Here is a 25,387-nt window from a genome sequence, read left to right on the forward strand (position 1 = left end):
TAAATATGTTCGGAAAGGTTTATAAACTGTATATTGTTATCATCATTATTAAAAATTTAAAGAAATTATATAGCTAAAATTTAACTCCTATCATTTGGTTAAAATGCAGAATCTGAGGTGTTACATACTATATACGTCATTTTTGCTCTAAAATAACTATGGAAATAAGACATGAAAAAAAGTAATAAAAATTTAACAAATAAAGACTAGTTTTTTTCTTTGGACCAAAGAATTATTGTAATTTCCCTTTCAAAACAAAAATAGTGAATGACTTACATCATCTTGATTTCTGCACTTTTACTTCTCATTCTGAACAATTTGGTTTCAGAATTCATGAGATAAAGAGTTTCTTTTAATGAGAGCTGGAAATAAGAGTATCTATGTAATTATGATCATTTATGTTGTTGTTTTCTAATGCCAGGCGTTTGACAAAGTCATTTTACCTCTTGCACTCCAATATTTTTCAAAGATATTATCATGGCCAGTCACTGAATCACAGATTTTGAGGTGTTCCGAATCCATTTCTTGGTTTGAGTTGCACAATGGGCAGTTAGGGGACTGATATATTCCAATTCTATGCAGGTGTTTGGCCAAACAATCATGGACAGTTGCCAATCTAAATGCAGCTACAGACGATTTTCGTGGTAAATCGGGAATTAACTGTGGATTATGATGCAGAGAGTTCCATTTTTTCCCTTGAGATTGTGTTATCAAATTTTGTTTGTTGAAGTCTAAATATGTAGATTTAATAAATCTTTTCACAGAGTAATACGTAGATTTAGTAACAGTCTGTAAGTAGCAGTGCTGCCCTTCTTTGCTAAAGCATCCGCATTCATCATTATTAAAAATTTAAAGAAATTATATAGCTAAAATTTAACTCCTATCATTTGGTTAAAATGCAGAATCTGAGGTGTTACATACTATATATGTCATTTATTGAAACTACTTCTGAAAATACAATAATCATATTTTACTAATTTACCTATTATAGGTACTGGTAGAACATAATAAACCTAGTATGAAAAATATAAAAACAATGAAGGATTTAACATTGTCATAATAAACTTATGTATAAAAACAATGAAGAAATAACTTAATCAGTGGATCTATCACAAAACTCGAAATTGTACACACCTAGAAACAAAATTTGGGTCTTTGAAACTTCGTTTTTTGTGTGTGTGCACACGTGCATGTAACTGGTAGATTTACGCCAAATAGAAGAACCCTACCCCTGAGTAGGAGGATTCTATTCAGAGTTTACTGATAATAATTTCCTTCCCAAAAAGTTTCCTATTTTGCAGACAAATGTATCTACAGACCAATTTCGTGAGACTGCAAAAGCCTATGATAATCACAATGTGAAATATATACATAGAACATATAATAAATTATCGTGAAGGTAAGCACAATAAACTGAAAAGCTGAAGTGTATTTTGTAGACAGAGGGAGGGAAGTGTCTAGGCATTATTTTAGGATGAGAAGTTACTACATATACAAACGTTATGCATGACAATATGGTTTGCAGAACATGTTTAAGGTTATTTGATACATTTTTCTTCTGTTAATGCAAATCTTTTAACTTGGTGGAAAATTATGTTTGTTGCTGTGCAAAATAAAACATTATACATATATTGCTTTATAAATGTAACCTCTTTTACTTTTTTCCTTTGGCACTACCTCCTCCTCCACCACCTCCACCTTTTCGTTTCTTTTTTCCCTTCTTACGGGCTAACTTGCGTGCCCTGTAAGCCCGCCAGTAACGTTGAATTCGACGTGCAGCTCTACTGCGCAAAAAGAGGTACGTTTTTTCTTCATGAATTCTTTGTTCTTCATCTGCTTTTTCCTTCATAAGTCTTTCATACTCTTCCTGTTGCGTATCAAACTGTTCCTAAAATACAAAAGTAATATTCCTTAACTATTTTAATAACAGTATTATAATATTACTTTCATTTTTGGTATATAACTAATTTAAATAACTTATTATATTTATATTCACCTTTAGTTCTTCCATTTGTCTCTGTTCGTCCTCAAAACCGGCCATTATTTCGTCATATTCTGCTTGTTTCTCTCCAATATCGGCATCATATTTATTCAACCAATTTATCAGTTGTGTCTCCACTTTTAACCTTTAAATATGAAAAGGAATGACATTATGAAACAATTGCTAGTTTTTGCTTTATATTTCTTTTACATAAGAGAGTTTGTTACCGGTATTTACATAGTGGACAGATTATCTTTCAGCTGGTAAAGCATGCAATTTGACGCAGTGTGGTTGCACCTAGCTCTCGGATATTCACTCTGTAGCATTCTGCTCATTTTTACGAATATTATGTGAATTACGCAAACAGTTATAGTCTAATTTATTGTGTAATGAGAACTAACCTGTGTTAATAAGAGTTGCTCAAAGTGGTGGCCATCCTGATTCACACATGCTTAGCATTTTGTGATTAAATTTACATTAACACACAAAAGTTCTTGTTCAGTAATTCTGGTAATTTCTGTTCATTGATGGTGTGTGATTTACTTCTATAGACTCGGGTTTTTCAGGAATTCTCACAAATAATAGTCTCATATATATATATATATATAGTAAGATCTAGCGAAATGTGTGGGCCATAAATTTTTGGAAATAATTCTGTCATTAAAAATCGTCAGCAGTGTGGGCTGTGGTGGAATCTTGTTGAAAATACACGTATTCTCTGTTATCTGACAAAAATGGAAAGAAATTTCAGAGTATTTGTGTGTAGTAGGTAGTACCTCTGTGCATTTATGTTGTCTCAAAAAATATGGGCCCCTATTCTTCTTGCAGGCAGTGACAGCACACCATCTACCAATTTTTGCATCATGCAAGGGAACTTTGTGAATTCTGTAAGGGTTTTTTGTATTCCAGTATCTGTTATTTTATGTGCAAAACATAGCCATATAAATAAAACAACGCCTCGTCAGAGAAAATAATTAACTCTGGATCACATACTGTCACCAGTATTCTGTAAAGTTCAATTCCAGAAATTCACTCGACTTACATTGTCACATGACTGTAATTCCTGTACTACACTCACTCTGTATGGCTTCAGTTTTAATAGTTTAGTCGCCGCATAGGCTGATCCTTTTGAAACACCCACTTCTTGAGACAGACGAAATAGGGATTTCGTGGAAAGCATTCTAAAGATGCCCCAATTCCATCCAGTTTATTTTCCATTAAAACTTTTTTTTTTTCACCTACAAATTCTAGCATTTAGTGAACCAGCCACCTAATTGTATCTCTGTTGTTTGGAACTTGAATGCCAGGAAATTTCTGTGGAAATTACCTACAGACACCTCGACATGATTAAGTTTTCAGATATGTGTCATATATGAACATTGTTTCTTCTAAGTGGACTTTTTAGCTGCCATCAATAGGATAATAACAAACACACACATACCGCAATTATACTGAAAATACCATACAGAAATTCAGAAATAAAGGACACTGACAATAATGTTATAAAACCACGTGATAGACTCAAATGATCACATGAAGCAGTCACGCTATCAGGTAATGTGACCTTCAAGTTGCTGCATCAGCTCCTGTGCTCTACCGGCCGAAAGATATTCTAACCGCTCTGCAGTAACAATTCGATTTTTAAGTTTATGACACATGACATATTTTAATTTTCAATAGCTAATAAACTTCGTTCTTTCACCAATCTAAAGAGAAAAAAATAAATATATTATTATCATGAAGTGGAAGGGTGAACCCATAGCATCATGTTGCAGATGCCAGTTCACTGTGCTAAGGTTTGCTGTGTATTCAGGTTTCATGCAGGCATCCGCACATGTCCCTGGACCAGTCCCTATGTACTTCAACTAGTGGTCAGAGAAATTCTATGAGTATGATATTGGGATGGAAATTTTCCGAAATAATGGTAATGCTTATTCACGGGAATATGAGAGAACATCGAGAAAAACTCCGACTGCAACATTCCCCATCATAAGTAGCCTATTACTATTGATTAAAAAATGTCCACTGGGATTCGAGCCTGGTCCACCCATGTGGCAGGCTAATGGTCTAGACCACGCACAGCTATTGTAAGAACAAAATGAATTATGTCTACTATATATGATTTTTATTTGCGTGGTTTAATTATGTATTTTTTTCTGTTTATTTTTCGAATCGAGAAACCACAAAAATTATATTTTTCGACTTGTTGCCTTGCATTATTTACATTGCGTAATGTTTTTGTTCTATTAAGTTTTTAACTAGCAAAATAAATATACTGCTGTGTGAGCTAGTACATAAATAATAATTATGTTATACATTTTATTATTTTCACTGTTCTATTTGTTGGATTTAATAAGCAACCGAAAATTAATCATAATCTAGCCTTTTGCTTCTAAATATGTAGTCTTATGATTAGACCTAATCATAGTGTATTAGAATATGATAGAATGCTTTTTAAGCATGAAAAATTCTTTCTGGTAGCCTAATAATACGTAACTTTTTATGATGTCATTTTGAAGAATGATAACGATGACATCTACTGAATTTTTATGAAAGATTTATATTACAGTCTAGTGTATACAGTCACGAAGCTTGTGTTGATGAGGGTACTAGGAACAATAGACTGTGCCAGTACTGTTTCATATTGTATGTGATGAGGCGATAGTAGTGATCCTAGTGGTTAGCAACTATCTATGGATGCTTATTCCCTACGTATTGAGCTTCGTGACTGCATTTATACTATGTCAAATAGGCGTACCAGTATTTATTTGTAGTGACAGTACGTGAAGTGTGTGGTAATCGGGATTATGCAAGATTTTTTGGTTATGTCATGGTAAGTGTTTCATTATAGTAGAAGTTGTTCACCTCGTGTTTTGATAATAAGAAGTTATAGATTCCAGGTATCCCAGATCCCACTATATCGTTTATTTAGGAGCTCCTTGCAACTGTTAAATAAAAAAAAGAATGATGAAAATAAAATTATACTTTGTAACACACTGTATGCAGTGGAATATTAAAAAAAAAAGTATCCTGGGTCTGATTTCTGTAGCAGCTTTATCGGATGTCGTCGTCATCATCATCATCATCATCATCATCATCATCATCATCATCATCATCATCATCATCATCATCATCATCGGAATATCTACGGAATGCCAGACGAAAATACATGTGTTCGAATCTAAATAAAATAAAGGACGCGCTTCCGTATAGGGGCAGCGGCAAATTGGGATTCTGGTACTTTGTACTGTATATGACCTTTTATAAATGCAAAATTTGACGATAATATGGAAATCGGAAAAATGCCTGGCCTCAGAAAATAATATTGTACCTTGGCGCTGTCAGGCCTGAAATGCATTCCTGTCTCTATGTACATATCCAGAAACAAAATTTGGGTTACCTGTATTTTATTTCTGAGTCTCTACCGTACGTTTATGTGCAGAATAATGAAACATGTTTCGTTTGTAACACATTTATAGCAACATTCGTCCAATTCTCTCGATAAATCTGTTAGCTTTTAAGTTGCATCTAATTCGAACCTACTTTCTTAGCACTGACAAGTTAAGACTAGAAGATCTGACATTAGCACATTCCAGTTTCATTTCGAGTTAAGAAAGTTATGTTACCTTTTTGCTCTTTGTTCCTTTTCTTGGGCCAGATGGTCGCTTAACATGGTTTTCATCTTCGCTTCCAGTGTCTTCACTTCATTAAAAAGGGACTCCTGTTGAATTTCACTCTCTTTCCAGTCTGAAATCATCCTCCTCTCAGAGTCGTAACTAAGATCAAGCAATAGGTTAAACAAATTATTTTGTCTTACACATTGCATAATGACTGGTTTAATAATTACGATATCATACTAATAAATCAAACCACCTGTTAGATTATTTTTAACAATTTTCCCCTCGATATTAATGATACAGTTTATGAAGGTACAATTCATTCTTACTACACTGTAGATAGGATGATCAGAAATTTCTTGACAAAAAAAAAAGAGCATAATATGCGATGGTAAAGGGAAATCAACGGGTCGACCTCCTGTACCTGAAGAAACAGCTGAGTGCGCACAGGGCAGTTTCGCGTTCGTGTTTATGACTTCGTGAATACCAGATTGTGAAACCGATGGATTGGTCATATCGGAAATGATCACGAACTATCATGGCCTCCACGCTCTCCAGACTTAGTCCTTTGTGTTTATATTATTGTATCTGATTGACTAGTTTCGTTTTAAAAAAAGAAAACTTTTAAAATTCTCTCCAGTGACGGTGAAAATAAATTACCATTATTATTATTATTATTATTATTATTATTATTATTATTATTATTATTATTATTATTATTATTATTGTATATTGTTCCTGTATTTCTGACATTTTTATTTTTCTGTTCTAATACTGGTTGAGTGGAAGAGAAGGCTTTATGGCCTTAACTTTGCCAGTATGAATAAATAAATAAATAGATAAATACATAAATAGATAGATAAATAAATAAATGAGATAAATAAATAAATGAGTGAGTAAATAAGTAAGTAAATAAACAAAGGAGTAAACAAATAAATAAATGAATGAATAATGTTAACAAAAGAGGTTATAGGAAGAAATTTGAATAAGCTTCTTTGTGCATCTCAAGATATTATCACTACATAATTTCAGAGCGTCTCTCAGTGCAAAAGAAACAAAACAAAGCTTAAAATAAAAAAAAATATAGAATTAACATCACTACTGTACCCAAATTGTTTTTTAGAATAGTTTTTTGACATTTTCTGTTTGTGAAGGTACTTTGGGTTTATCAATTTTGGTGTCTACAATTCGTAGGTATAGTAATGATTAAGGCCTATCGTGTGTTAGCATTTCATAGATATTTAATATTGTTTAGGCCTAATATATTTTAGTAAATGTATCCCTATTTTAGCTCGACTGGTTTTTCCATTGCATGTGTGAACAAAATGTGGTGCCTCCTGAAGATTTGTTAGTTTTGTCTCTCCCTCGTAAAAATGATTATTTATTGCATATAAGCTGCCTTTAAATAAATACTTTGATATTGCTTATTAAATTTCAAGTGATATTTTGTAAGTGGGTATTATTCCTGTTTTTCACCTACCTATACACACTCGCATGAATAAACAGACGTAAACACACAGTACTGGAGCGTGCAGGGCGACTACTGAAAGCATTGTGAACTGTTGACTTGCAACTGCGAAACTAGAATAATCGATTGTAACTTGTATTCAAAGTAACCAAATGCAGGACTCTAGTTGTAAGATATTTAAGAGCTCTAAAAGTATATAGACTTCCAACTCAAAACTTGCAGCATAAGTTAATTGTAAGTTTATGTGGAGTAATTACATACATTTTTGTTAAATTTTAATTTTGTTCGTTTTTGAAACATGTTAATTAAAAGTAAAAAAATTGAAAGAAAATTTCTTACCACACCGGGAATCGAACTCGGGCAGCTAGCCTGGAGGCAGACACGCTACCACAGAGCTAACTCAGCGGACTCGATCACATTTTTATAAATTTTTCTGATTTGAGAAGTCAATAATTAAAAAATTAAAATATGCATGGCTTATATCCACATGCTCTACCACCCGAATCAAATGCATTCATTTCCTTTGGCATATTAAATTAATGACGTTTGATGTTATAGAGTAGTAAGGGAGTTGGGACCATTCCTTACTGGTACCGTACATACTATAGTCCAAGTAGTCTTATTGTACATCTCTGTGAAATGAATTGCGTGCACCTGGTTCATCAGCTTGTTTCTCCATCTGCCTAATCATACATTATTATCCAACTATCTATACCTGTGATACCAATCCCTAGTGACGGTCTTCAGTACCTCATCTATTGAATTATCAAGATTGCAAGAGGTAGTCTTCTGTTCCACAAAACCTCCAAGTTGTTTACAACCGTCACCACTGCTAATATTGCTAAATACCTATCTACCTTTGGACTATATACCACGAGGATATCTGTGTTGTGGCAAACAGACAAGCTAGCACCAGATATGGTAATGTTGAATTTTCAACGAGAAAGGATAATGAAGGCAGATTGTGAAAGGAGTGGGTGAAATAAGGGAGGAATGGGAATTCCCGAGAAAAACCTTCGCAACTTTCGCATATGTTTTAGAGTAAATAAGTAGGTCTATCTAAGAAATTTAATGAAATTTCTGTGATATGTGTCTTTCTTAAGATAAGATTAAAGTAAATAAGAAAAGTTCAGGAGAGCTTTTCCTTGTTTTCATTAAGCATTAAATACTAAAAATACATTTAAAATTGCAAGCCTCATCCAGATCTCACATGTTCTTCAAACTTTCAGATGATATCCTGTGTAATTTCTATAAAATAAAAAAAAGAAGAAATACTGTACCAATCTATATCACAGACACACTCATTGCTAAAACTCCAGTTGTGAACGAAATTCCTCCATGGAAATGGGTGATTCCAGAACATAGCATACAAATTGCACGAAATCATTCCAAACATGATCCTCCATACATTCTTAAGTTAGATTCCATGGAACTACTCTGCAGTACATATAAGGATCACCTTCAAATTTATACAGATGGATCTCTAAATCCTAATAATGGGACATCAGGCGCAGGGTATTATATTCCAAAATATCAAGAAAGTTATTTCATACCATGTTCATCCTCCTCCAGTCTTGACACTGAATTGCTAGCTATTGATGCTGCTCTTCAGTGTGTTACTCAAATTTCTGAAAAATCTATTTGCATACTTATCGACTCCAAGGGGGCTATATTTAATATAATTAAATATGTACCAAACCTATATGAACATAGAATTATTCCAATTCCGAAACAACTAAGTAAACTAAAAGAACTCCAAAAGGAAATAACATTTCAATGGATACCTAGTCATTGTGGTATACCTGGAAAGTCGATAATATTGCCAAACAGGCAACATATTTGCAACCAAGACCTCTTCAAGTGAAATCTCTATCCAATGCTTTTGCTTCAGTAAAGTCTCATTTTACAAACCTATGGATCAACAATTGGCTCTCTTCTGACAAAGCGAAATTTTACAGTCTGTACAAAAGAAACAAAATGACCTGGAAATGTACAAAAACTTGTCCAGACATGTTCAAACATTTTTAACAAGAGCCAGAACAGGTCACATTGTCACTCAATTGTACCTACACCGATTTCACATTTCTGATAGTCCTACTTGTCTGTGGTGTAATAATCATGATGAAGATCTGGAACACATTCTTCTATACTGTCCATCCATAAACCACAAAAGAAGTAAATTAAAATCATCAGTACCAGTTGCAGAAGACAGCCCTGCAGTATATATTGACTACACCCCAACTCTGGCTACTAGCAACAGGGATTTATAATGAACACCGATCAAAATACCCCTCATTTCTCGTGAAAAACAACAACTGAATAGACTACAGTGGACTATAGTGGACTTTATGTTGTCAGCAAACAGCTGGATACATTAAGAAGATTGATTAAGCATTAATAAACAATAATACTCACACTCTTTTCCTTATATCATCCTTACATTTCTTATTTACTCTTTCAATCTTGGATTCATATTGGTTTATCAAGAGCTTTTTAGCTATGACCTTAAATTGAATTTCGTTGTATTGCTCTTCCAGTTTGGTGGAGAAGAGAGAAATATCTTCCTTCAGTTGTTCATTGTGATGCCAAATACGGCGTAGGTATTTTTCTCTAGCATGTTCTTCAAGTGGAGTTGTTGATATATTTGTCATTGTATAAACTTGTAGATTCTTTATGTGTGTCAGGAATGCTGATGCTTCTGGGGAAACCTGAAAATGCCAAACGTACATTAAGTTTGAATAGGTTGGCCTATATGTTTAATTTGCAACTAATAATAATAATAATAATAACAATAATAATAATAATAATAATAATAATAATAATAATAATAATAATAATAATGATTATTATTATTATCTATACTAATAATAAATCTGTAGCCAAAATTTTTCTGGTAATTTTCGATTTTCCAAAAATAATTGGTGTTAACATGTATAATTAACCATCCTGAAACCGAAAATAGCTTTTTTGAAATTTTTGTTTGTATGTCTGTATGTCTGTCTGCCTGGATGTTTGTTACCTTTTCACGTGATAATGGCTGAACGGATTTCGATGAAAATTGGAATGTAAATTAAGTTCGTTATAACTTAGATTTTAGGCTATATGGCATTCAAAATACTTTATTTAAAAGGGGAGTTATAATGGGGCCTGAATTAAATAAATCGAAATATCTCGCTTATTATTGATTTTTGTGAAAAATGTTACACAACAAAAGTTTCTTTAAAAATGATTTCCGATAAGTTTTATTCTATGCAAAATTTTGATAGGACTGATATTTAAGGATATACAAGACTTTTAAAATAACAATACAATACATTTTCACAGCCGCCTCAGATTATAGCATTGTTGTTCCTGCAGTAACTCCTATGTGCAAAATATAAAATTTTTGAGTAGGAAGAAAAAATACATTTATTCATTCCAAGGCAATGGTACATAGGAGATCGTGAATTCTTACATTTTCGAAAGAAAGAAATATAATTATATATCACTATGTATGCTGTATCACTATTTAAGTTATCTGAAGGGTTCAGAACCATAGTGGGCCAAGCGCCATTTACTGAAGATGTAGAAAACAAGGGTTAAAATTAAGTTATTATCAAATTCAATGGAAGCATATAGCAAGTAATATAAAGTATACACATTAAAACTAAAAGATAGGTCAATCTTCATTAAACTATGGTTGCATGTAATAACAATTAAGAAACATGTTAAAGGAATTGTCAAATGAGTGGTCTCTGGATCAAAATGATCCCATTTCAATTTTTGAAATACAATTTAAATTAAGTAACATATTAAACGATTTCTCCTTCTATCAAACACGAATGTTCCCTGGATCAAATGTCTTATTTTAATTATGTAATTACTTTATATTTATTTCTAATGGGTGCAGCGGAGCGCACGGGTACGGCTAGTTTAGAATAAATCTGTAAATGCAAACAGAGTCATATCGGTTTGACTGACTTAGACCTACCGGTAAAAACATAAGTGGAGAATGCTTAATTATGGATGTTGCAATCGCATCGAATAGAAACATTATTAAAAAAGAGATTGAGGAGATCTTGAAATACTGGGTCCCACACTTCAACAAGGTCTGCCTGTGCTACAGCTTTCAGATACGTCGCAATGGACAATGGTACACAAGTTGTTCGTGGTGTGCAAAGTTGACACCCAATTTAACTAAGAACGTCCTGAAACTGTTTGTCGACTTTTTGTATATATTTTTAGAACTTCTTAATATGTTAAATATTCTGAAAACGTACTATTTTTTGAATGGAAATGTTGAACATTACAAGTAATTTTGTTTAACTTATTCGTGTAATGGAGATATGAGTTTCTCTGTTTCCCAAATTGTAGCCTTTGGCTCCGAACATGTCACTGAATAACTTTATGATATCTTTACTGTATTAACTTTTGCAATTTGCTGGCTGACTAGTTTCGAAGTGATATCCTTCATTGTCCGAAGTCTAGTCAATGAAGGATACCACTTTGAAACTAGTCAGCCAGGTAAATTGCAAAAATTAACACAGTAAAGATATCATAAAGTTATTCAGTGATTATAAGTGTTAAAAGAGTGTATCGAACAATGAATAATAATCCTAACATCAGTGAAAAAATATTCAGACTTTTGCCTGTGTTAGTTTTTGAGAAAACAGGAACAAAAAAAGTACTTTGACAAAACTCTTCAATATACCTAAACTATTCATCCAGTAGATTTTTGGAAAAAGTTTCCATTATTGGTCGAATAGTTTAAAAAAGTTGTTGTTGTTGCTTTCTAATGCCAGGCGTTTGACAGTAAAGTCATTTGACCTCTTGCACTCCAATATTTTTCAAAGATATTATCATGGCCAGCCACTGAATCACAGATTTTGAGATGTTCCGAATCCATTTCTTGGTTTGAGTTGCACAATGGGCAGTTAGGGGACTGATATATTCCAATTCTATGCAGGTGTTTGGCCAAACAATCATGGACAGTTGCCAATCTAAATGCAGCTACAGACGATTTTCGTGGTAAATCGGGAATTAACTGTGGATTATGATGCAGAGAGTTCCATTTTTTCCTTTGAGATTGTGTTATCAAATTTTGTTTGTTGAAGTCTAAGTATGTAGATTTAATAAATCTTTTCACAGAGTAATACGTAGATTTAGTAACAGGTATGTAAGTAGCAGTGCTGCCCTTCTTTGCTAAAGCATCCGCATTCTCGTTTCCCAGGATTCCACAATGGGATGTTATCCATTGGAATACAATTCACAGTTTAAAAAATAAAAATAATAATTTAAATGGTAACCTGTCATTTTTGACAATTTCAGTTTTCAATCTTCCCTTAACTAGGAATTTGAGTGGAAAAAAAACATCAGCGGATGCCAACTGAACAAAGCAACAATGGAGTTTACAATACCTACATTCTTTTGTTTATATACCAATGTCACTGTGAAACAATAAAAATTTACTGGGCTTTGTAATAAATGCTAGTTACATAATCTAAAATAGATTCTTGTAAACCTTACAAATAGCCATATTGACCATTTCTTGTTAATACATACTTTCTCTAATGATGTTCTATGTAGATAATAATATTAATCAAGGCTAATTCTCAAAAACTCAAGAAATTCATAAAATTGTCACAATATATTATAAAAATGATCTTCATAAACCATTAGCTTCTCAACATGTTTCTATACGAGTATGGTAGATTTTTAATTCTGTACACATAGAAATAAAATTATAAATAGACAATAAACTACATTTAAATCTGTCTAAAAACATCAATGCTCACATTATTTTTACTGTATAAATGAATGTTTATTATTGAGACAATATAATTTGTTCTATTTCTATATTTATTAGTGAATGAATATTTAAAGATTTTGTCTTACATCTTTCAATAAATCCTTGACCAACTGTCTTATTGGGGGCTTGTTCCATAACAACTGAATTACTTTACATACTTCTGGATCTTCTCTTCCTTCAACAGATATTCTGGAACTCTTACTTTTCTTAACGAATGAACTGCCCCATGATAGTATGTTCTTGCTAGTAAAGTCCTTCTTTGATGTACCGGTACCTATTTCACTGCCATGCTCTGATATATCTCTGACATCAGGACCACTTAGTTCAACGTCTTCTGTTTGATTTAAGTAGGGAGAACAGGCCTCGAGAACAAAAAGCAGTTCTTCGTTCTTCAAGTGTAGGGCAAGTAGTTTTTCATTGTTCTCTAGCAGCATTGGTAAACATATCTGCTTTATTAACATGTAACAAACGTAACAGCGAATAGAATGTTAAATGACATAGAAACATTATCATTATAGTAAAATTAATATAGGCCTACTGTTACATTTTACATAATTCTGAAACTTCTAAATACCGCTATCTTACAATAAACTGAATAAAATCTTTGAAAATGTGCATCAGCTTTGAAGACACGAATTTATTGAGCCAAGACCTAATTAGTGACGTCAAATTAGTCATATAATTAGTGATAGTTTGCATTAGCGTGTCAAACCTAATGCTGTACCGGTACTGAACAAGCACACTAGTTTCTCGGCAGTACAGTTGGCAAGATTACATGCTCTCACGGATAATATAGTCTGTATTCAAATACATTGCCCTGAACCAAAGAACAAAAATCAACAGAATTTTCTGTAATATGTACGGTACTTAAAACAAAACAGACGTAAGTAAATGGACAAATGTCGAATCTTTTACCTAGAAATGCTTAAATAGTTTTAAATTTATTTATTTATTTATTTATTTATTTAATCCACTCAACAATGTAATTACAGAGTAGGGAAAAAAATAACAGTAGTAATACATATAATAATGGTACTTTAAACTTAAGCTTAAACAGTTACAATCCAATACTATTCAACAAATGATATCAAGCAAATATTACATGTAAATCTCGGTAAACAAAAACAAAAGTATTTACAGTATGAAGAAAACTTAGATTATATTAAAGTACAGTAATAAAGCCAATGATGAAATGCAAATAACTAGTCACAAATTAGTAACAATAATACAATAACTGATGAGAGACTAGACCTACGTTAAGTCAGAATTAGGAGTGAGTTAGTAATGATAATTGATATGAAATAATTTAAGAAAGAAGACCAAAAATACAATATGCAAACCAGTTAAGACCTATTTATTAGCAAAATACTTATGGAGTGTTTTGAATGCTACCGGTATTTATTTCTCTCAAGAGTGTGGTTCTATCCTGAAAGATGTCAATATTGCTCAGTTTATTATAGAAGGAACAGATTCTAAGAAGTGGAGAGTACTTATAATAACATGTCCTAGCATAGTTTATATTAAATGAATTACTGGTCCTACAGTTCTATCTTGGTACATGTATTGCTATCCTAGACAGTACCGGTAGATGACTATTTACAGAACTTGTTAATAAATTATAGAGGCATTTATTGATATTGATATTTAGAAAAAAGCTAAACAGACAACTTAGGTCAATTTCGTTTCAATTTGTGTGTAGGGCCTAAGGGAATTGGTGAGCATTGTTAAAGTTGAAGAAACATTTATTACTGCATGTCACTAGCTAAGTAATAAAGTACTTACCGCTAATTCAATTTTCTGAATTGTATCTTCTAGTACATTGGCTATGCGTTCTGTTTCAATGGCCAACTCCAGATCTACCTGAGAAATTTCATTGTTTTTAACTTCTTGTTTTTCTATAGGTTTTGAAGATTTTGAATTTGTATTAGTGGCTTTCTTCATTCTCATAAAATATTATTTATTAAAGCCCTTTCAAATTAAATTATGCACAAAGTGTTAACATCTAGCTTCCATGTTTTGTTTATAGTCACCATAGCAACGTATACATTAAGTAGTCATTTATTAAGGCACCTTCAGACGATGCCACTTCAGCAGCGCCACTAGTGGCTCGTTAGTGGAGCTGCAAACGCGCGTTTGAAGCACTGCTTAATACACTAACATTTTTGTAGAGAATTTTTCAGTCGTCCAGTGAACATAGACTTACAGGTGGATATAGTTTTGGTATTTTTGCTCATACGGAGAAAGAATAAACGCAAAAATAGAAGAGTCTGGGTCCATTAATTGATTTTGGAAAGATTGAATCGAGGACTATTTCACACTTTATTTGATGATTTGCATTAGAACTATAATTTTTTTCCTTCGTATATTCGCCTGTTTAAGAAATCATTTCAAGAGATTCTAGCAAGAATTACCAATGAAATTCGAAAAAAAGACATTGTGACACAATACGCTGTATACTGTCATGGCAGTGTAAAGAATTGCTGGTCCAACAGTCGTCCGTTAGCAGTGCCACAGATGTGCCACTCATGTGCCACAGAGATGGTGGCGTGGTTGTGGCCCCAGGGGTTATACATACCTTCTTACAATCTGTGTTAATATGAGATATTGGTCCACACCTGTGGAGTAACGGTCAGCGCGTCTGGCCGCGAAACCAGGTAGCCCGGGTTCGATTCCCGGTTGGGGCAAGTTACCTGGTTGAGGTTTTTTCCGGAGTTTTCCCTCAATCTTATATGAGCAAATGCTGGGTAAATTTCGGTGCTGGACCCCGGACTCATTTCACCGGCATTATCACCTTCATCTCATTCAGATGCTAAATAACCTAAGATGTTGATAAAGTGTCGTAAAATAATTTACTAAAAAAAAGAAAAAAATATGAGATATGAGCAGCCAGGTTATCATCAATGTGAATACGAGTCTTGTATATCGAACTTTGATATGTTGCTCAAAAAAAAAAAAACATTGTTAGGCAAGGTGATCCTGCAGGTCATGCATCAGAGCCACCGTGATTGATCCATTATTGTCCAAATTTTTGTTAATTTCTAACATCGACAGCAAAGTGTGCTGATGTTCATCTTGCTAATGACACAGTTCTCTATACAAGACATTATAATATTATTTTCGCCTGTCAACAAATGCAAGCAGCCCTTGATTTACTTACACAATGGTCTACAAGATGGCGAATAAAGATTAATGGAACTAAGTCACAGGCAGTGGTTTTCACTAAAAGATTTCCACACTTACCAGAAGAACTCACAGTTCAACAACAAAACATACCTTTCAATTCGGCTGTAAAATATCTCGGCGTTTATCTTGATAGAAGACTGACTTACAGACAACATATAAATTTAATCAGAGACAGAGAGTTTCAACGTTTCATGCTGCTGTATCCTCTTTTCAAAAGTCGCATCTCTCTTAAAGTCAAAGTTTTATTATACACTTGTCTGATCCGTTCATATATGTTATATGCTTGTGAAATTTGGTCAAATACTCATATACGTCATATTAAAAGACTGGATGGAATACAAAGATCAGTATGTAGGACAATCACGGGAGCAGACTATGATATCAGTAACTCTCAACTATATGAGTCACTAAATATAATGTTATTTAGTGATTATATTCAAAATGCCAGAACCAAATTTATAGAATCTCTAAGAACACATCCAAATCCATTGCTCAATAGTTCAGTAATTTCTCGTGTTTAATGAATGAGTAATTTCTTGTAAAACACTTCACTCTTGGTGAAAGTGTTTGTATGTAAATTGTATTTTTTATACTGAATCATGTACTATGTTACATACATCTTGTAAAAAGCATGGGTCCATTTTGCGACCTGGTACTTAAATAAATATACATTTCTGGGTGGGGGGGGGAAGTTCATCATGCTGAAAGGATGATAGTTAGGCACTACCTGATGTAGCAATTGTTCCTTACTTTCAGTGATGTATTTCTTAAAAGGAAAGTGCCTTGGCTCTGGGATTCTGGTAGCAGCAGCAGTACTCGTCTTCACCACCACCACCACCACCACCACCACCACCACCACCACCACCACCACCACCACCACCACCACCACCACCACCACCACTTCCATTTCCTCATGTCCAAAGGAATACCAGTGGAATTTCAGAAAAAAGTACACGGGTTCGAATCTAGATAAAGAGGTTGTTAGGTCCACTGAGTAGACCTCACTATGAAATTGTTTAAATATTAATACAAGATGATTTTTTTATAAATACAAAATTTGACAATAATATGAAAATCAGAAAAGTTCCCTGGCACTGCCAGGCCTCGAAAAATAGTACCTTGGTGCCGTCAGGGTCTGAAATACATCCCTGCTTACTTTCCTAAATTCTTGTCTAGTCGAAATTTGACCCATTTTTATACCGTAATGTTGGTTTTTGGTTGGCTCCGATATTTATTTTTTTTCTTAAATATTTTCGTAAAAAATAGGCTACTGTGTAAACTCTATACATTCCTATTTCAGAGCGATATTTTTCTTGTGAGTATTACCTTTAAAATTCAGGATTTAAACGAAAGAAAACGAAGTAAGTTAACATTAGCTGATAGTAAAATGAATGTCTCTTTATTAATTATGGACTAATTTTAAAATAAAACCAGACAAAAGAGGTACGTCTCCATTACATATACTGTACGTGATGCGTTTAACATACATTTTTATAAGGACAATAATTTAGCAATCACTATGTGGAATGTATTATTGAGAAAATACTTGCATTTCCTATTGAACCATTAATTTTATTATCTTTATTAATTTTTGATTCATACTCTTTTAACACTTGTACATCACTAATGATAATTAAAACTTGTTAAATTAACAACTTTTATACTTCACTGTATTAACTCATGAAACTTTACAATTGGGGACCGTTTTTGCAAAACTTGCTAACTGAAAAAAAAATAAATTTTACAGGAGAGACAAAACACTGTGGTAAGCAAATTTTTACTGTAACTTTCACTTAGCAGAAAGCAAGTTTTGAAAAAAACGATCATACTTTGACACACTACAATGAAGAGAAATAATCCAATTTTACTAAGACGCCTTTAACATCATGTAGAGGCTTGCCTTGTGTTGACGAATCCATCAAAATCTCAATTTTGCAAATTTTGCAGTTAGCAAGTTTTGCAAAAACAGTCCTCAATTGTACTTTATTTTAGTGATTAGTTTCGGCGTGATTTGTCGCCATTTTTAAACTTCTAGTAAGATTTTGCGAGTTCTTCCAGTTTCTTCTTGCTTGGTGTCATGTGGGGAAGAGGTATATGTAAGTGGAGATGGGGGTATGTTTGTGATTGATAGTATTATGTCGAAAAGATTATGTGTTCTGAAATTCAGTTGAGTGTTGAAGATGTGTTGTGCATGTATTTTTGTGTTTTGTGTGTTATATTTCGTATTGTTCGAGTACTTTTCGTTTTTGGCTTTTGAGCCCAATGTGTAACATTTTCACGACTGTTTCTATATTGCTGTTGTTGTGGTTGGAGTTGGTGATATGTTCGTTGTATCATGTTTTAAAAATCTTCCAGTTTGTCCGATGTAACTATCGTAGTACAAATAACTACAATAAATCTCTGCAGTTAAAAGCATGACAAAAATAAAATAACTACTACAAATAACTATAATACACCTCTGCAGTTAAAAGCATGATCAAAATGAAATAACTACTACAAATAACTACGATATACTCAATGTCATGTTAGAGAATATGCTACTTCGAACTTGCAGTTTTAATAGGATTTAAGCAATTGATTATGGTATCTACTAGCAATTCCAAAACAACAGCATTTTCGAATTAGAGAAATAAAAATGAAAATATGAGGAAGAGTTAGTAAATAAGTTACAAATTGAAGTAGCAAACTACATTTTTTGATGAGGAACCTGAAACTATCATTGCTACATGGCAGTATATGATGTGTGCACAAACGAAACAAAGAAGCAGCAGCTGCAGGTTTTCATCTTTGCACGTGTAGCAATATATCTTTAAAAACCTATACAACTATTTTCCAGTTAACTGGCAAATCTGTTATGGAGTACTGACTTTGTCCCATAGTTTCCAGAAACGAGGTATTTTACTGCACTTAAAAGGCTCCAGTGCGTAGCATGTGTCTTACTGCAATGCTAGTGTTAGCTTCAATGCATGTAACAGGTCTGATCTTTGAGTATTTCTTGTGTCTTTCTTTGGATTCATTAGTTTCAGGAATTAAATTGATATGTTCTCTGATGATTCGAGTTGACATGGGTCTTGCCACAGTCAGAGAGGGCTGTGAAGAATATTCTGTTCCATGTGCTAATGTTGCCAGGTATTGCTGCAGTGCTCTTGTCAGCTGCTGGTTCTCCAGTATTAGTGCTTCTCTGTGAAGACTCAAAGCAGCACATTCCAAGTGGGCTCGGTTGTATCGTCTCCAGAAGTTGTCAAGCTTCATGTAGTCGAAAATTTCCTTAAAACGAACATGACATCACAATAATAATAATAATAATAATAATAATAATAATAATAATAATAATAATAATAATAATTTATTTATTTTATTTATTTATTTATTTATTTAGAATATTAACGTGCAAAACAACAGCACAAGGCCAATTAAAGTTTAACACAAAATACAAAAAACAATACAAAACAGAACAAATGATGATGAGAATGAATGACAGAAAATGGCAGTGAAATGATATACAATCAATATAATAGTCAACATTAATCATTGACCAAATGCAACAAAATAAATAGCAATATCTAACAAATAATAAAAGATATTAAATAACAAGTCACAAGATTTACAGTGTACAAGAAATAACCAAACAGTGCATACAAATAATTATTAAAATTACAGACAAATGCAAATAAACAATAATGACAAAATGAATAGATACCGGTAACAAAAACAGTGCATACAAATAATTATTAAAATTACAGACAAATGCAAATTAACAATAATGACAAAATTAATAGATAACAAAAACAGTGCATACAAATAATTATTAAAATTAGAGACAAATACAAATAAACAATAATGACAAAATGAATAGATAACAAAAACAGTGCTTACAAATAATTATTAAAATTAGGGACAAATACAAATAAACAATAAAGACAAAATGAATAGATAACAAAAACAGTGCATACCAATAATTATTAAAATTAGAGACAAATACAAATAAACAATAATGACAAAATGAATAGATAATTACAAAAATACAAGATACAGAAAAGCTAAAATCAACACAGACGAATGAAATTGAAATGAATATGCTTATATAAGAATAGCCACACTATACATTAAACGGATCTGAATTAATATAATGTAAATTGGCTGCTTTCATGCATCTGACAACTGGAGAGAGAGATTTAGGCTTATAGGTATAAAAAATTTTTTGAAATCTTAAACAATAATAATAATAATAATAATAATAATAATAATAATAATAATAATAATAATAATAATAATAATAATAATAATAATAACAACAACAACAACACTTACTTACTTACTGGCTTTTAAGGAACCCGGAGGTTCATTGCCGCCCTCACATAAGCCCGCCATTGGTCCCTATCCTGAGCAAGATTAATCCAGTCTCTATCATCATACCCCACCTCCCTCAAATCCATTTTAATATTATCTACCCATCTACGTCTCGGCCTCCCCAAAGGTCTTTTCTCCTCTGGCCTTCCAACTAACACTCTATATGCATTTCAGGATTCGCCCATACGTGCTACATGCCCTGCCCATCTCAAACGTCTGGATTTAATGTTCCTAATTATATCAGGTGAAGGATATAATGCGTGCAACTCTGTGTTGTGTAACTTTCTCCATTCTCCTGTAACTTCATCCCTTTTAGCCCCAAATATTTTCCTAAGAACCTTATTCTCAAAAACCCTCAATCTCTGTTCCTCTCTCAAAGTGAGAGTCCAAGTTTCACAGCCATACAGAACAACCGGTAATATAACTGTTTTATAAATTCTAACTTTCAGATTTTTTGACAGCAGACTAGATGACAAAAGCTTCTCAACCGAATAATAACAGGCATTTCCCATATTTATTCTGCGTTTAATTTCCTCCCGAGCGTCATTTATATTTGTTGCTGTTGCTCCAAGATATTTGAATTTTTCCACCTCTTCGAAGGAAAAATCTCCAATTTTTATAGTTCCATTTCGTACAATATTCTGATCACGAGACATAATCATATACTTAATCTTTTCGGGATTTACTTCCAACCCTATCTCTTTACTAGCTTCAAGTAGAATTTCCGCGTTTTCCCTAATCGTTTGAGGATTTTCTCCTAACATATTCACGTCATCTGCATAGACAAGCAGCTGATGTAACCCGTTCAATTCCAAACCCAATAATAATAATAATAATAATAATAATAATAATAATAATAATAATAATAATAATAATTGAATGAAGTTCCAATTTGCTTCAAATGCGAAGCTTTAACTTACAGGAATAATCTCTTGCAGTAAAATTCAAAAGGAAAATTCTCATAGAAAACTTTGTAAAATATTCGGAAAAACCTGATTTAGAAAGGTGTTATATTTACAAAGAAAAATGGAAGTAAAGAAATACAAGAAATCTTAAATTTGTTCAAGATCATTCAGATTTCCTCCACTTACTTGATCATTGAAACTGAAAAACTTCTACAATCTACAGTTGGAGGTGTAGTTAAACAAAATGCTGACTGGAAATAAGAATGGACTGCACTTTGAGAGAATAAAATTGTTAACAAATAATAATTACCTTAACTAATGGTTCGCTGGGCATTTCCTTATAAGCCATTTCCAAATGATCTTGTTCCCCCTGGCTTAGTGGGGCTGCAGTGCTTGGACCAATGACAAAAGGTAAAACCTTTTCTCTTTCTGTTTCCATTCTTCTGCACATATTGACCAACTGCAGTATGCGCTCTCCTTTTTCCAGCAATAACTCCAGCTCCTTAAACATATACAACATTAATAAAAACATAGTAATATTAACTTAGTAGGTCTTCTCCTAATCTTATCCCTTTGCAGCACAGTAAGCCAAAAAATGAAAACAAAATGTAATTTTTTTATGTATTTCATATCATGGATTATAATAAAGCGTCGATCAATTTTTTTTTTTTAATTTTAACTCTGCACACAATTTAAAAAAAAATGATGATCACTCTGAGCGACCACAATACCACAATAGGGATTTTGATGTAATAATAACCAATATAGCATAATGTTACATTTACTGGTACTCAGTGGCATAACATGAAATTTTGAGCAGGGGAAGCTAACTCAAGTTGTCTTTCATGCAATATGAGAAAATGTATTACAAAAATACAGTCTTAAAATAAACAGTAGTCAATTTCAAGTCAGCAGTCGAAGATTGGTTGGAACATCGTAAGTAACACCAATAAGGCATGACCTCAAATGAGACGTAATAAAATACGATTTCACGGTTTACACATATCTCTAACAAATAGACACCTATACGTATACCATTAGCTCACTCCCTGTCATACTTAGAGAAATCACAATATTAGTATCATTACGTAAGTATGCGTCTGTCCTTTGGTTGTGTCCTTCATTGACAGCAAGGGAGTCGGTCATTTGTTTTTTAAATCACACTTTTGTTCGTAAGTCAGTCTTGATAATACAATTGTCCTAAAAAATTCAAGTAAATTAGTGTCAGGAACTGTTATTTCGCTCATTATTTATTATATCAGCCACAATGCACACTAACACTTCAACTGAACACAACTGACGAATAGGGATAACTCGGAAACTACTTATTTTAAATGTTAAAGCTAGCTTCTTGCGAGCCTTGCAACTAGGGTAGTTTAAAAGGGATGGAAAATCTGCGGGGTGGATTACACAGAAGAAACCAGTCTGCTTGGAAGCTGGTGTGTGCAGGCTTCTTGTTTGCTGCTGCATCACAAATAATCCTGGGCTGCCGCATCACAATATTTAATGCGTAAATATAAATTCTATTAAAATTAATAAATAATTTTCTCCATAAACTGCAGGTTTATTATGAAATTATTATTAACTGGGGAAGCCAAGCTTTTTAGCTTACATTGACGCTACGCCACTGCTGGTACTATGGTTTTACAAATGTATAATTGATTAATGTTGCTCTTTTTATGGTTCATATATAGCATTTATTCATTACTTTTGATGATACAATTTAAAACATTTCTTTTCAGTGTTCAGGCACACTGCCATTTTGCACGTTGAATATAGATGACGCCTCTATGTATCCTCAAGAGGTGGTTGCATGGTGGAACATCTCTGCTACAATTGTAGAGAAAGAAAGAAGTGCTGACTAAGATCAGATGCTATGGACAGTACTCTATAACAGAGTCGCCAGTATGAAAGGATAATTCCGAGCCTTTGGCGTGAGACGAACTCGATAGCTCAGTGGTAGACCGCCTGACCAGAGAACAGGAAGTCGCAGGTTCGATTCCCGCTTGAGGTTGTGAAATTTTTCATTCATACAATGGCATGATTGTGACTATAATAGCATTTAATTCATTAATATGTCACATCAACGGACGTATATACGTCATCCAAACATCATAAGATGAAGATTACATTTGTAAAGTTTCTTTCCACCCATAAGCAGTGCTGACTAAGATCAGACGCTATGGACAGTACTCTATAACAGAGTCGCCAGTATGAAAGGATAATTCCAAGCCGTTGGCGTGAGACGAACTCGATAGCTCAGTGGTAGAGTGCCTGACCGGAGAACAGGAAGTCGCAGGTTCGATTCCCGCTCGAGGTTGTGAAATTTTTCTTTCATACCATGGCATGATTGTGACTATAATAGCATTTAATTCAAAGAAAACTGCGGTTCTTTTGAACAACCACTATGCTGCAAAGGGTTAATTCATATTGTTCTTTACAAATCATAAATCAGTATTACTATAACTTATGCCTTTGTCGTGCAATAAATGAAGGTAAAATAATGGAAAGAATTAACACTAATATTAACATACTTTTCTATGCTTTTTGAGCTCAATATGATGAGATTTTGTTAAAAACTTTATTAATATCACAGTAAAAAAATAATGGTGATAGTGATAGTAATAGCAGTGGCGGACAGTGGGTTTGAAAGTTGAGGAGGCTAAGACGAGACTGTTGAAAGATTGCAATTTATGTATTAAGAAAATATAGGGCCTGTCACGAACCTCATTACTACTACATACTTGTACAGCAAATTCACTCGAAGATCCTCTTCCTTCACAAACCGATCAATTAGATCACAATATACTGAACAACTATTACTAGGAGAAGCTAGAGACAAATCTGTATTTATTTGTAAACTATCAATATTTAATACACTGTATAAATAAATATATCTCGTAACACAAAAGAAAAAATAACAGGAACACCTGCACACAAGAGAAAGAAATCTACCAACATAAAACAGAACTTTTACACAGGGAGAAAAAACTAATAATACTGGCACATGACGAAATTTTTCTGAAACAGGAAGAAAGAATTATTACAGCCAAACATAGCCGAAAGCAGTCGAGACTAACACTATACTTGTCAGCAGCTAGCCATAATTTGAGTAGATTTTTTCAAAATATGACTCCTCTCGCGGGTTCTAGTTAGGTTGAATACTCCACTAACCAGGTTTCTTATTGGTTGAACTTCTGTTGTCATGGTCACGGGGAGGAGAGTTATATAGTTACCTCTGCTGTTCTGCTCTTGCACAGACACTGCAGGTGCTTGATGTCGATTATACCAGAGTCCATGGACAGATTATAGCTCTATCTGTTTTCTTCGGTACGAATTATTTGTACTATTTGTATTGATCGGGCATCACCAACTGGATGTGGTCGACTTGGTGTAACTTACTTCTTACTCGTATTGAATAGTAAAATTCGATGGTGTTCGGGTAAAGAGTGTTAAGTCATTTTTTGTGCAAATGGAGTTTTGTTCCCCTAGTGAATAGATAAGTTAAATTATACAAATGGATGAGCGAAAAACAAAAGAATACTAGTATTTGATGTGTTTTATTTCTGTAAAAAATTATTTGCAATAAGGGTCCTAAGTTTAACTTTCATTTAACGCAAAACTCATTTTTATGATTTATTTCCCTTTATCCAAATACCATGGAATTAATATGGAAGAAAAAATGTCCGTCATTTGCTATAACTTATCTATGATGTTAATTCAGCTGGAATGAATAGTCATATTGTATTCTGGTAAAATATTAGGGGAGACACAACCTCCCTTGCCTCCCCTGAAAATCCACCATTGAGTAATAGTTGTGATAGTGATGGTAGTAGTGGTAGTACTGGCATGGTGGTAGTGTTAGTGGTAGCATGTGGTAGCGGCAATAATAGTAGTAGTGTTAGTGGTGACAATGGTAGAAGTGTTAGTGGTGATAGTGGTAGTAGTGTTCGTGGTAGCAATGGTAGTAATATTAATGTTAGTCGGTACTGATTGTGTCAGTGGTGGAAATGTTAGTGATAGCAGTGGGGTAGAGATAGTGTTGAGTGGCAGCAGTGGTGGTAGTGGTAGCAACAAGCACTACAAAAATGACTT

At 33.3% G+C, this 25,387-nt stretch overlaps 1 protein-coding gene across 1 annotated transcript; it reads right to left on the reverse strand.

Moving 5' to 3' along the window:
- Positions 1–680: 680 nt before the first annotated feature.
- On the reverse strand, positions 681–14,859 carry LOC138704726 (dynein regulatory complex protein 10-like). The gene is made up of 6 exons (XM_069832895.1): positions 14,637–14,859; positions 12,941–13,300; positions 9,482–9,774; positions 5,608–5,757; positions 1,997–2,126; positions 681–1,888 (listed from the first exon to the last, which is right to left on the reverse strand). Exons 1-6 carry the CDS (start codon positions 14,799–14,801, stop codon positions 1,655–1,657), a joined length of 1,332 nt encoding a protein of 443 aa, XP_069688996.1. The 5' UTR covers positions 14,802–14,859; the 3' UTR covers positions 681–1,654.
- Between the last annotated feature and the right edge of the window lie 10,528 nt (positions 14,860–25,387).

This window comes from Periplaneta americana, chromosome 8 (assembly GCF_040183065.1).
Source record: "Periplaneta americana isolate PAMFEO1 chromosome 8, P.americana_PAMFEO1_priV1, whole genome shotgun sequence".
In the NCBI taxonomy this organism is placed as follows: Eukaryota; Metazoa; Arthropoda; class Insecta; order Blattodea; family Blattidae; genus Periplaneta; species Periplaneta americana.